The sequence below is a fragment of the Nicotiana sylvestris genome, chromosome 11, assembly GCF_000393655.2.
Source record: "Nicotiana sylvestris chromosome 11, ASM39365v2, whole genome shotgun sequence".
Lineage (NCBI taxonomy): Eukaryota > Viridiplantae > Streptophyta > Magnoliopsida > Solanales > Solanaceae > Nicotiana > Nicotiana sylvestris.
This window is the reverse complement of record NC_091067.1, coordinates 109,921,404-109,934,826: the sequence shown is the minus strand read 5'-3', so window position 1 is coordinate 109,934,826 and position 13,423 is coordinate 109,921,404. Positions and strand designations below refer to the sequence as shown.

General features: G+C 37.0%; 1 protein-coding gene across 1 annotated transcript; it reads right to left on the bottom strand.

Moving 5' to 3' along the window:
- Positions 1-1,377: 1,377 nt before the first annotated feature.
- LOC104231366 (probable calcium-binding protein CML13) lies at positions 1,378-8,124 on the bottom strand. The gene is made up of 2 exons (XM_009784351.2): positions 7,570-8,124; positions 1,378-1,684 (listed from the first exon to the last, which is right to left on the bottom strand). The coding sequence occupies exon 1, from the start codon at positions 8,020-8,022 to the stop codon at positions 7,579-7,581; it is 444 nt and encodes a 147-aa protein (XP_009782653.1). The 5' UTR covers positions 8,023-8,124; the 3' UTR covers positions 1,378-1,684; positions 7,570-7,578.
- Between the last annotated feature and the right edge of the window lie 5,299 nt (positions 8,125-13,423).

The following is a 13,423-nucleotide window of genomic DNA, read 5'->3' as shown; positions in this document are numbered from 1 at the left end:
ACCAACCATATTTGGCCAGCATTGTTTGTTAAAGTATCATTAATATTACATACCACATTTTTTCTACTAAATGTAGTTCTTTGGATGTTTGTCCATATTGCATCATTAGCAAATATTGAAGAAACTACCAAAATTTATGTCTTGTCAAAAAGCTTCTTTTTGCTTCCTTTTTAGGTAAAAGGTTTGCCCTTGCTCCCTAAAGCTATGGTTGATGACGGGATTCCCTAGTCGAGCCATCAATGACATGTCAAGCCATCAATGACATGCATTTAGTTATAATAGGGTTATAAGGCAAATGACCAGCATGTAACATATTCATTACTTCGATTGAATCAGTGTTAGTGATAAGAGGAGTCAGTTTGTGTTCCCTAGCTATTATAAGGCCTTGAAATAAAGCACTTAATTTAGTCAAGTTATTAGTGACGCTGGGAAAGTCTTTCATGAAGCCAACAACCCAATCACCCATGTGGTCCCTGATAACTCCCCCTATGCCCCCTGTTCCTGGGTTCCCAAAGGAAGAGCTATTAGTGTTGAGCTTATATGCACCTCTGTCAGGGGGTTCCCACTTTATCTGGACTGCCTTTGTGAATTGTTATTTGTCACATAGTGATATTCCATTGCCCTGGCAATCACATTGTGAACTGGTATGTGGTACTTTTTGTTGTTGAACAGATTATTGTTCCTTGTTAGCCCATTAATATCTTTTAGTTACCATTATCTATCCAAACTTCTCTTTTTCTTAATTTGACCCAAGATACGAATTTATTTCAATAGTATTTTCAAACGTCCATATATTGTATAAGTACTTTTCTTAAAAGTTGTCTATTATCATTGTTTTTGTCCCACTTAGTTAAGCTTGAACATACTTGATGACTTGATGTTAGTTATCAAGTAATTGCTAACAAATCATTATCGAACAAATTTGGTTGCAATCTTTCCTATTTGTATTTTTGGTAGGATGTGAATAATTCTCAAGCTTAGACATTTGATCTTGAAGTTTCAAACTTCAGATATACGTGCCTGGCGTTGGAGATTGTCAAGCCAAACTTCGCACGTAGATGTTTGAAGTTCCGACCGCACATGTAATGTCAACTTCAAATATTTAGATTTGAAGTTAAGCTGACTGTCGCCAACTTTAGACCCGCGATTTTCAATTTCAAAAGTAGGAGAGCTCTTTTTGTCAAAAACGAGTGGATAAAGCATACAACCACAAACAAGGGATGTTTAGTCTCAAAACAGATTCCTTTCTTTTTTTCTTAATGTTACAAGTAGATTGCTTGCATCAATAAACACATAATTGATCATGGCTGAAGTTAGGAATTAAATAATGGCCAAGAGATTCCACTACAGCAAAGTAGAAGTAATGACGCATTGAGATAAAGATACAAAGCAACTGTGCTATACACAATTGGTTCAACATTGCAAGAAGCAAATGTATTCCTCAAGTACCTCTACGTTCTACACGATGTTTCAGAATGATGAAAACCAAAATACAGGATACAAACCAAAGACTTGAACCAAGAATTGTTCAATGACAGTGCAACGGAAGAAAACAGTAAATCAAAAATTAGGAAAATGGTTAATGGGGTACAATGAAACATGCAAATAAAAAGGCTAAGCTACCGAGGGAAAAGGTCAGGTCTTCTTTCATGCTATGAATAATATAGCCAAAGATGCAACTCACCTGCATGTGAAAAATAAAAAAAAATCAGTAAAGTTGAAATATTTCACTCAATCCTATTAGTGATCAAAATTAAATACTCCCGCCGTTTCAATTTATGTGAACTTATTTCCTTTTTAGTCCGTGCCAAAAAGAATGACCCATTTCCTTATTTGGAAACAAATTACCTTTACACAATATTTTATAGCCACACAAAATATATGTGTCTCATTTACACCACAAGATCCAAAGTCTTCTCTCTTTTCTTAAATTCCGTGCCCAGTCAAATGGGTTCACATAAATTGAAACGGAAGGAGTATGATATTAGTTGTATCAATTGAAATTTTGATAATTATGACCTACTAGTAAGCAAATATTACAACAAGGGTTAACCAAGTGATCTTGAAAAGCTTTTCAAGTTTTAGGGCAAAATTCACTAGGCTCCTCCTGGAAACAGTTGTAACATGAACATAGTTTGAACCATGTTTAATCCCATGGGGATTATTAAGTGTCCCACACACTGGGAGGAAGGTTAATTCTCTAACAGGTGATATCCTAAATTAAAGGTGGATTATAATCTCAACCACAAAATACTTCTTTTCCTAGCAAGATGAATCTTCTGCTTTTCCAAAACATCGCAATGCGTTGACAACACAACACAAATGAATAAATGCCATCTCTTTTAACGTCTTACATATGCATCTTAACGTCAGCAAAGAACTGACTTCCTTTCTGTAAACATGTGATTTTTGACCCTCCCCAAGATTTTTCATATTTTAGCACGTAAATATTTAATTTAGGCCCAATATAGCTATTTCAACTCATTTTTACTCTTTTACTTTATTTTACTACAAGAAAATAAAAATTACAAAAAATATTTTTATTTTATGTACCTTTAATAAAGTAAAAAAAATATACAAAAAATAGTACCTTAATTTTATCTTTATATAATCTTGAAAATACAAAAATATATAATAGTTTCATGTTAGCTTTTGCATTATGTAGTATTTTTATCTTATTTTAAAAGGAGTCGATTAAGGTGTTGGACCATAATTTTAAGAGTTTTAGAACCCAGTTCTTGGCTCAATTCGGATTAGTCCATTAAACCTAGGGACCCTTCTAGACTCTTCTTTGGAATAAAAACAAACAAAAAAGACCCTAAGGACCTAATACACAAAAGACCTAGGGACTAATAGGCAAAATACACAAAAATATACCTAAGCCTAGACTCTACCTATAAAGTAATGCTGAAAAGGACTGGGAAAAACTGCGCAGCCTTTCACAAGAGCCCCACCCCCCTCGTCATCGTCTTCTTCGACCTCCCCCCCCACTGGTCTTCGTCTTCCTCATGTTAGGTTGAAGCAGCAACCTAACGCCTAGAAGAAACCCAACCCATCGTTCACCTTCTTCTTCTGAAAAAACCAGTGAACCAAAAACTCCCTTGAACAAAATTTCAACCGATAAACACACACGAAACACACACTCGACCCCTCATCTCTTCAACGACCAACAGTAGAAAATTCCATTCCCTCTACTGTTTCCTTCTCGCCACAATTCCAGGATTTAGGAGCTTCCATTTTCAGAGAAACTAAAGCAAAGTAGGTGAAATAAGTTCTCTTAATCCATGAGTTCGTTGAGGTTGCTGGTGTGGTCTCCGTCTTGTATCGATTTTTGGCTTCAATTTGGTCGATAACTTGCATTCGCAATTCGTTTGTGGTTGATTCGGTTTAATTGAAAGCTTTGTTCGCAAAGGTCCATTACTTGCTCCTTTTAACTTAATATTGTGTATGAGGTCTTGTTTACATAATCTGTGATTTTACTCCTCGTTGAAACTCCTTGTTCACGATGTGCTTTGCTATGAATTGTTTGATTTTGACTCAAGACCGTCACTGAAATGGGTTTTGGAATTACGCTTTGTTAATCTTTCACTTGAAGTTGAGTGATCAAAAATGCTAGTGAAATGTTAGCTTCTAAAATCATCAAGAAAACATTAAGATGGAACTATATTCTGTTAGCAAGTCGATCATTTTCTATGGCGACGAGCGAAGCTGACAAATTTTTTGCCTCTAATCAATATGAGAAGCTAACATGAAGACAATTTTCTATTTGGTTTGTGAAAATAAGAATAGGCCATGGATTTGTTCTTGAAACATTAGTATGGGTTCAATCTAATAAATACAATGTGGCCTATTTTCCGTAATAGATCTCTGTTTAAGTCACATTTTAGTGTTTATTATCAATTAATCTCAGGCTTTAGAAGTCTAGTAATTTATTTAGTTGTAAATTGTTTTAAGATAGATATTTTGTTAATATTTCAAATAGCACTTCCAAAAACTTCTTATCCTTAATTTGGATCTTCAATAATCTCAAAGCTTAGGAAGAATCATGAACACCGTAGTGTGCCTCTGGCGCGTTATAATAATTATCATGGCTACGGGTATGGTTCCCGTGACGTAGTTGTGATGCTTGATTCCTAAATTCAGGTGCGCATTTATGTGACCCAAATCCAAATCTCAACAACGTTAGATAAAATGTGTCGTGGACCGCGGGTGCATTTATGTGACGTGGTTCAAGACATGTTTTTAATAATGTTGAAATCCTCCTAAAATAAAACAATTAAATTAAAGCGGGTATAAAATTAAAAATTGCACCATAGGCTAAGCATGTATTAAAATCAAGTAAATAAGCCAATTATAACAGTTGAGCGACCGTGCTAGAACCACGAAACTCGGGAATGCCTAACACCTTCTCCCGGGTTAACAGAATTCCTTACCCAGATTTCTGTGTTCGCGGACTGTAATACAGTGTCAATCTTCTCCTCGACTCGGGATTTTGAACAGGTGACTTGGGACACCATAAAATTATCCCAAGTGGCGACTCTAAATTTTAAATAATAAATAAATCCCGTTTCGATTATCACTTTAAGTTGGAAAAAACTCCCTTTATACCCTTTCCACGGGTGTAGATAAAAAGGAGGTGTGACACTTTCCCTCTTAAGTTTATTCTTATTGTTAAATATAGTAGGCTACTGGAAATAAAGGTCATGATTCATAACCAACCTCCCAACATCAAATATTGTGGTCAAGTTAAGCAATTTGGAGGCAGCATTTACTCAGTTATAACTATGTAATTAGTTGTATGTCTTACATTTTGTCTATTTCTCAGAACTCATAAGTTATCTTAGACTTTTTTTATAGTGGTGATGTCCGAGCCAGCTCGATCATACCTTGACTATTCTGTAGGGTACTTGCTATCTCTAGTGGGTAACTCTGCCACCAATGCAAGCAGATGGAACGAAATCATCAAGCATTCTTTGAACCCTGGTCTACCATGGTTTTCGTCCGACTTCATCGACCACTAGAACATACTTTTGTGTGCTTATAGTTATATTTGACTTGACTATAATCTATACTATTTGTTTTAATAACAATGGAGTTTGGACTAACTTGCGAACACCTCGACTACAATCTATGCAAATTATAAAGGATTACCAATAGTGTTTTGGTGTAACTCAATTGGTCAATCATAGAGCCTCTAATAAATTTTCTTTTAAACAATGCAATTTAAGGGACCTTTTACAGAAGTACAGAACAGTGGTTATATCCTTCTAATTCCAGTTTCCAACTTTATCCCTACTTATATTTTTGTTATGTCAAATGCATTTTTTCGACTCATCAAAGTTAAACCACACATCATTAATGCGCCTAACCCCAGTGAGTGCTTAGCAAGCCGATTATTAATCACTTAAATGAATTACTTCTCACAGTTGTGACTTGATTTTTAAAAAAAATGATAAGGTTGTGACTTCAAAAAACAAGATCAGAGGATTGTAAGTTCACCAACAACCTCCAGATCTGCATTTAGTTTCATTTGAAAAACCAACACACATATCACATTTACTCTCTCAGCCTACAACTGAAGATAAATACATATTTAGAGAGAAAGACTTTCTGAAATTCCCCCCCCCCCCAAATGTTTATGTAGAAACCCTCAAATTTAACCATTCTGCTGTCCTGAAAATATCAAAAAGTGAATCTCCTCTTCATAATGAACTAAAAACTTTCCAAGCAAGAATTGATGATTTTTGAATTTATGGCATATCAAAAGGAAGTTATATCAAAAAAGTTTTGAGCCTCTTCAACCTAAACCTGATCAGCTACTATCTTGCAAGACCCATATAGATACACCTTCTCTAACTCACCAAAATCAAAATCATTCCACCATACAAAGGGGCACAAACCTTGTGCTTTTACTGTCACTTTAATTAAATGTTCTAGTTCTATAAACCAAGTGCTACCATTTTGCTACAAATCGTAGATACAGATCTAAAAGGAAATCGCTAGTTCCAGAGGAGATGCTGGACAAGAAACAATTCTTTCCATCTCTAAGAATCTCCACTTCACTGTGCAATAGAAACTAGTATTATGATTTCCTTGGAGTTACTGATCTGGAAGACCAAAGACCTCTAAAAGCTGTGGCAGCGCATCATAAGTAGGTTGCAGTCTTGATGTTTCCTTAGCATTCACAAGTAACAAATGAACTTGCAAAAATACTATGGAGAACCACGCAACTCACAGGTGAAGCTTCAACATTCACCATATTCTCTCTTTACTAAAATGCATAACCTTAAAAGATTCAAGTAAAAGCCATTTAAAGTTATTGTTCTTCTTTTTTTTAAAAAAAAAAAAATTGTGGTTCCCTTAACGTCCACATACAACATATTAAATTTCATATGTATTAAGGAGAACGTCACTCTAGCTTCATATAACTAAGCCACATGAGTTGCAGGTGAGTTGCAGGACAACCATGCAGCTCATAGTTGTTCTCTCAATGTTGCAGGTGAGTTGAAGGATGAAACCTCCTCACACGCTAAATTTTCCCTCTTCACTAATATGTAAAACTTCAAAAAAAAAAAAAAACAGATGCATACTATCTAAAGTTGTTCTCTCAATGTTCACGCACAACAAAAGAAGCTGCATATGTATTAAGGAGAACGTCATTCAAGGTTCATTTCGCAACATCACATGAGCAGAAGGATAACGATGCAACTCTTAAGATGAAGCTCATCTCTCCATTTTCCAACTTGACTAAAATGAATAACCTCGAGAGATCCAAATTGATGCTTATCATTAAAAGTTAGCCATATTCTCATTCGCTCCAAACACACAAGAAGGCTATTATCCCAAGATCACCCATCTATCCACCTCTTTCATTTTAAACAATGCCCAATATTAGAAAGGAATACTTAAGGAATTAACTAATAAGTTTGGTTCCATACTTAAGGAATCAACTACTAACTTTGGCTCCCAAAGATTTTTGACATAGAATATGTTTCGACATGAAATATTAATACTAAATAAAGTGGCCATTGACAATCAATCCTATAAGGGGGAAGATGGATATAGGAGGGAAAAAAAAGGGGGGGGGGGTTACGTTATACAACTTGCACCTCAAAGTTCAAAAGACCTATGATCAAGAGAAGTTTAGTTCAGGCTCATCTAGTTGTCACACTCTTCTTTCAGGATACGGGTAGTCTCGGAGCTAGATTACGTGCTTCTTGACTATTCTACCGAGTACATGCATCCTCTAGCCAGCACAAGTACGTTAACACTTATTTCCTCTATTTTTTTGCTTTCCGGATATGAAAGTGCGGAGTAGGTACCAGCACAACAACAAAGGTCCTAATTATGCGATTGAAGATATCATTTATGTTTTGTATTTCTTCAGAAACAATAATGTGAAGCACGAACCTTATCGAGTACATTAAGTGTTGATTTCACACAAACTGGTATACATAACCCACGCAAACAACATGAATAATAAGCTTAAACAAAATATTGGAACAAACTCTGCAAGTATAAAACTTTCAGGGGGGTTTTCATCAAATGCTAAAAGATAGAAGGACTCACATGCAAAAATCACTTGGCAACCATCCTAGCAATGAAATCCTCATACCGGATCTTCCCATCGGATCCAACATCAACTTCTCGGATCCACTCATCAAATTCCGCAGGTTCAAGCTTCTCCCCGATACTAGTTAAAATATGCTTTAGATCCGAAACGACGACGAAACCAGTGCCGTCTTTATCAAGGACCTTGAACGCGTCGCGCAATTGGCGATCAAATGGCTCCGGTTTGAGGTGTTTTGACATGAGATCTAAAAATCGGTTGAAATCGAACGGCGCGGTGAGTTTTTCCTCGGCGATTATTGATTTGAGTTGGGCTTGGGTCGGGTTACCACCGAGTGATCTCATTAGGATCCCTAGCTCCGATGGAGCGATTTTGCCGTCGCCGTCGGTGTCAAAGAGAGTGAATGCCTCCTTCATGGAGGATATTTGATCGTTGCTCAGATCTTTCACCATGGCTAGTTGCCTTCTCTCTCTTTCTCTTTGCTTTTCTCCTATGTTTCTCTTTCTCTGTGGATTTTGACGAAATGGGGATTCAAATTTGTGGGTATATAAAACTTGAGGGGCGTTTCACTTATTTTTGAAAGCTCATATGCATGTTGGTACGGTGATTGGGGAAAATAATAATATATGTATTAGCTTGGTATTATTAATTCCTATTTGATATATTATTTTTCAATCTATGTATAACCAGTTTAGTTATATATTAGTTATACAACCTAAATATCAGTAATCCTATACATAGTAAATTATAATATTAGCAATACCATGATTTTTAATACATAAATAAGCATGTATAAAGACATAACTGCCATTTCAAAACTTTTCTCATATTCTTTCTAATATTTTTGGAGGGTATTTTGTAAATAAATAGTTTTGAAAAAAATATGTTATGCATATTATTTTTAATACACCAAATTAAACAATCGTTAAGAAATAATCTCAGCATAATTAAATTTAGTATTAATAATACACCATATTCAATACTATTTTTATACACCCTATCAAATGATCCCTAAATAGTTATTTTAACTAAGAATTTTGAACAAGTTTAAATTATGAAAATGTTATCTCGTGCTTCACATTATTGATTTGTGTAAACTCAAATCTAAACTGGATGAATTTAAAAGAAAAAACTTGGATGCGTAAAAGTATGTTTATTTTGCCGAACATCTAGCTTGTTTTGCTAACTTGGCTGCAGACATAGAAAAACTTATAGAGGAGTTGGGTGCTACAGTGAAAGAACGTTAGGGTCAAAGGTAATTTTACACATTTTGTTAACGGTAGGCTGGATCTGGATGAAAAGTATACCGGGAAAAATCTAACCATGTTCCAAAATATTACTATACTCCACTTGAAGGAAATTAGCAGTGGCATGAATTTGGAGCGAGGGATGTGTAGGCATGTAAATTTTATTGGAATTAAACCCGTAAAATATTTTGACTATATGTTAAATTCAAGTTATATTAGTTCAAATAAAGTTATTGGGCTAATATAGTTGGATTAATTATAATGCCAATATATATAGATTAAATAAAGGTCTTAATCCATTGGGCTAACCTATTTAATTGGACTGCAAGTGATGAACCACTTTATTAAGCCCGAGATGACATCTTCCTAGAGGCCTAGTTTGGTGTCACGTGTCAAATGATGTGGCACGCCAAGTCAAACAGAAGAGCCAATATGATCATGCCACGTGTCAAAATGACAAGGCATGCCAAGTCAAATTAAAAGTCAAATGAAATCGCACCACATATGCAAGTGACATGTTCTGGCCAATCAAAAGCGGCATTATCACACTTCAATTTGATTGGTCGGAAAGACTTTGTTCTTATCATAATTCTTCCCCCCCACAACTATAAATAGGGGTCTTCATAACCTAGAAAAGACACCAGAAGTTATAACAAGAAGCAAGAGAGAGCTCGTGGATCAAACGCCGCAAATTTCTCTACAAGTTTCAAGCTTCAAGCAATCAAGTTCAAGTTCAAGAAATCAAGTTCAAGCTCAAGAACGAAGAACAAGTCAAGATTCAAGGAGTACGAGTTCAAATCAAAGTTCGTGCTAGTTGAATTCAAGATCATCATTCGTGACAACAAATATAGGTTCAAGATCAAGCTCAAAGGCCCTGGAATTTATATTGGAAAAGTAGAATCAGAGGAACCATAGAGATTGTAAACTTTACTACGATTGTTGTAATATTTTTCGGTCTTGATTTTATTTTCTTGACGCAATTTTTTGTCTACAAATTCTGGCATGCCCAGCGGGACCAATTCTGCCCTTCATCTCTACCTCTCATCTCAATTTCTCAATCACCAAAGTCCAAGAACGTCGAAATGGCTTCAAAGAAAATCAACTGCAGTTCAACTTTCACCAAGGCTGTTAATTCCAGGTTCTATGCTGATGTGGAAAACATCCTCGATGTTACCTTTGAAAGCTTTGGACCAGTTACGAGGAGCAAAGCAAGCTCGTTAGGACAACAAGCACCCCAAGTGTCGTCCGCATAAACCCCTATTTTCAGATCTTCATCTTCAAAATGAGCAAGATCTTCCACAAACGCACCTAAAGGAGGAAGCAATGTTGTTGAAAAGATCAAGAAAACTCTTATTCTACTTGACCTCTCCGGATCCAAGTGCTCTGCTGTGAAGAAAGATGATGATGCTTCAAGTGATGGATCCTCCCTCGCTTACACCATGCGTGAGCCATTCGAATCAATATGTATGACAATCCATGCTACTCCCCATCATCTACAACAATCATGTAAGCCATGGTGAAAAACACTTCATCTGTGGAAGAGCAGTTGGCAAACTTGACGGAAGCAATCACTGGCTTGACCAAGTGCATGCAAAATCAAGATGTTAGAATTGACAAGCTAACAGTCAAGGTGGGAATCTTAATTGAAGAAAAATCCACCCATGCACCTGGCAAGCTCCTAAAAGTTCCAGAGATTGATTCTCCCCCAAGACGAGTAGCATCCGCGAAGGCTATCCCTGTCTCATCTGAAGGGATGATTCCCATCGATCAACTGAAGGAGTTCATTGAAGGAACTATTAAGAACAAGTATGAAGTTGCTGCCAAGTCCTCCCTTACATACGCAAAGCCGTACACTACAAGGATTGATATGTTGAAGATGCCTGCTGGTTATCAACCTCCAAAGTTTCAATAATTTGATGGTAAATGCAATCCAAAGCAACATGTGGCGCACTTCGTTGAGACATGCAACGACATTGGGACTTATGGAGATTACCTCGTCAAGCAGTTTGTCTGCTCGCTAAAAGGAAATGCTTTTGATTGGTATAAAGACCTCGAGGCGGGATTTATTGATAGTTGGGATCAACTAGAGCAAGATTTTATAGCTTTTATAGCACATAGCACATTGTGAGCATGGTGGAACTCACAAATACTCGTCAACGGAAGGGTGAACCAGCTATCGACTTTATCAATCGTTGGAGGAATATAAGCCTCAACTGTAAAGACAAGCTTAGTAAAGCTTCTAGCATAGAGATGTGCATCCAAGGCATGCATTGGAGATTGCGCTACATCTTGCAAGGTATCAAGCCTAGCACATTTGAAGAACTTGCAACTCATACCCATGACATGGAATTGAGCATGTCCTCTGCTGGAAATGAAAGGTGCCCATCTATGGACCTCGTAAAGGGAACGACAAGTAAGAAGTCAGGAAGTGGGGCAAGTTCGTACCCAAGTCTGAAAGCAAAGAAGCCATGAATGTCAACACATCACCTGTGAAGTTTACGACGAAGGTGAGCAAGAAGCATAATATGAAATGCACTTCTTTTCAAGATAAGCCAAGTGGAAAGTTGACTCTAAAAGAAATGCGAGAGAAACAGTACCCATTTTTGGATTATGATGTGCCAACCATTTTTGAAAACTCCTCGAGTTAAATCTCATTGAGCTTCCGGAGATGAAGCGGCCAAATGAAGCTGGGAAAACTAGTGATCCAAATTACTACAAATATCATCGACTTGTGAGGCACCCTCCGGAGAAGTGCTTTGTCTTCAAGGACAAAGTTATGGACTTGGCTCGTGAAAAGAAGATCGTGCTTGAAGATGAGAAAGCAAGCACAAACCAAGTCTCTATCATATTTGGCTCATTCAATCCAGATGAATTATGTAGTTTTAAAAAACGTAAAGACGAAGAAATATTGGAGAACAACAAAATTGAAGACGATCAACCTGATGATGATGAAGGTTGGACATTGGTGACTCGTCGTAGGCGCCATAAAGGGAGCCCACGAAAAGGATCAATGGAACAACCAACAAGGAAAATGATGGTAAAAAGACCGAGGAGATGAAATCTAGTAAAGCATTTAAAGAAAGCAAAAGTGGAGGTGCACCACCCTCAAAATCCACGACATCCAGTGACTTTGGAGGAGTTTTTACCAAGTTGGTTCCGCACGAAGATTTCCCATGGTGGTATTGATCCTCTTGTTGCCATGCTGACAAAGGAGAAGAAAAGAGTGATGACCTACCATTGGCACCATCTTCGGTAAAGCTCATTGAGTCCACTTCTCAAGAAGTTAATTCTTGTGAGGAAAAAGTTATGTCCACGAATGACGATCTTCTACTGGGTAACACTCTTCACAACCGCCTATTATACCTAGTTGACTATATGTGTGATGAAAGAGTAAATCAAATTTTGGTTGACGGAGGATCCTCAGTGAACGTCTTGCTAGTTCACACTGTGAAAGAACTCGGCATTCCCATAAACAAACTCTCGAAAAGTCGTGTGATGATTCAAGGATTCAACCAAGGGAGGCAAAGAGCCACATGCACAATTAGGTTGGGAATCACCATTGTAGATATGCAATCAAGTGTAAGGTTACATGTGATTGATGCAAAGACTTCATCAACGTCTTGCTTAGAAGGCCTTGGATACATGAGAATAAAGTAGTTCCATATACCTACCATCAATGTTTTAAATACTTTAAAGGTGAAGTCGAGAAGAAGATAGTTGCTAATGATGACCATTCACTGAGGTTGAGTCACACTTCGCCGATGCAAAGTTCTACTTGAAGAACCGCATTGTGAAGGAGCTAAAAGCTGATGATGTCATGAAAATCAAGAATGACGAGCCCACAACTAAAAGAGCTGAGGTGACTGCTGGTAGAGTCAAAGCTATTACTAAGAAGGTACAACCTAACTCGAATAAATGTTATAGAGGGGATACTTCATCTTATGGCAAGACTGTAACTCATGCCCTCCAATATGTCCCTAAAAGGAAAAGGAAGAAAGATAAAGGCGAGTCATCTAATCTCCAAATTAACAGGCTAAAGGAGTTAACTCTTCCGTAAAACGAATTGAGGCAATAAAGTTGTCCTTAAAGCCACTTGCAGGGTTTGTGGCCTAAAATCATTTGCAGAATGTGGCACTCCCTATAAAGTGAACAGATGAAGTTTTGTTCCTAACGCTTACAAGATATTTGCAAAAGCTGGATACAATCCCAATTAGTCGTCAAATTTAGGGAAGCTCCTATTAGAAGTTGCGATGAGGTAACCACGTGAAGATTTGGGATACAAGCAACCCTCACCAGTGTACATCTCCATAAAAAGAGCGAGCAACAATTATATTACTGTAGAAGATGAATATGTCGCTTCTAACAAGCCTTTTATCTTTGATCGACTTGAAAAATCAATTGTGAGGACTTTCTTGTTTGAGATATTGGGTCCATTAAAGAAAGGGAATAAGTTCCAGAGAAATTATCGAAATACAAGAACACCCGCTTCGCCCAAAATTCAGAAGATCTCTAAGGATTTCCAAAGTCTAGTTCCTTCTAGTATGAGGTGACAAACAAAAGTCATGATTTCATGTGATGCGGTACTAAAGGTAAAGCCATACACTAT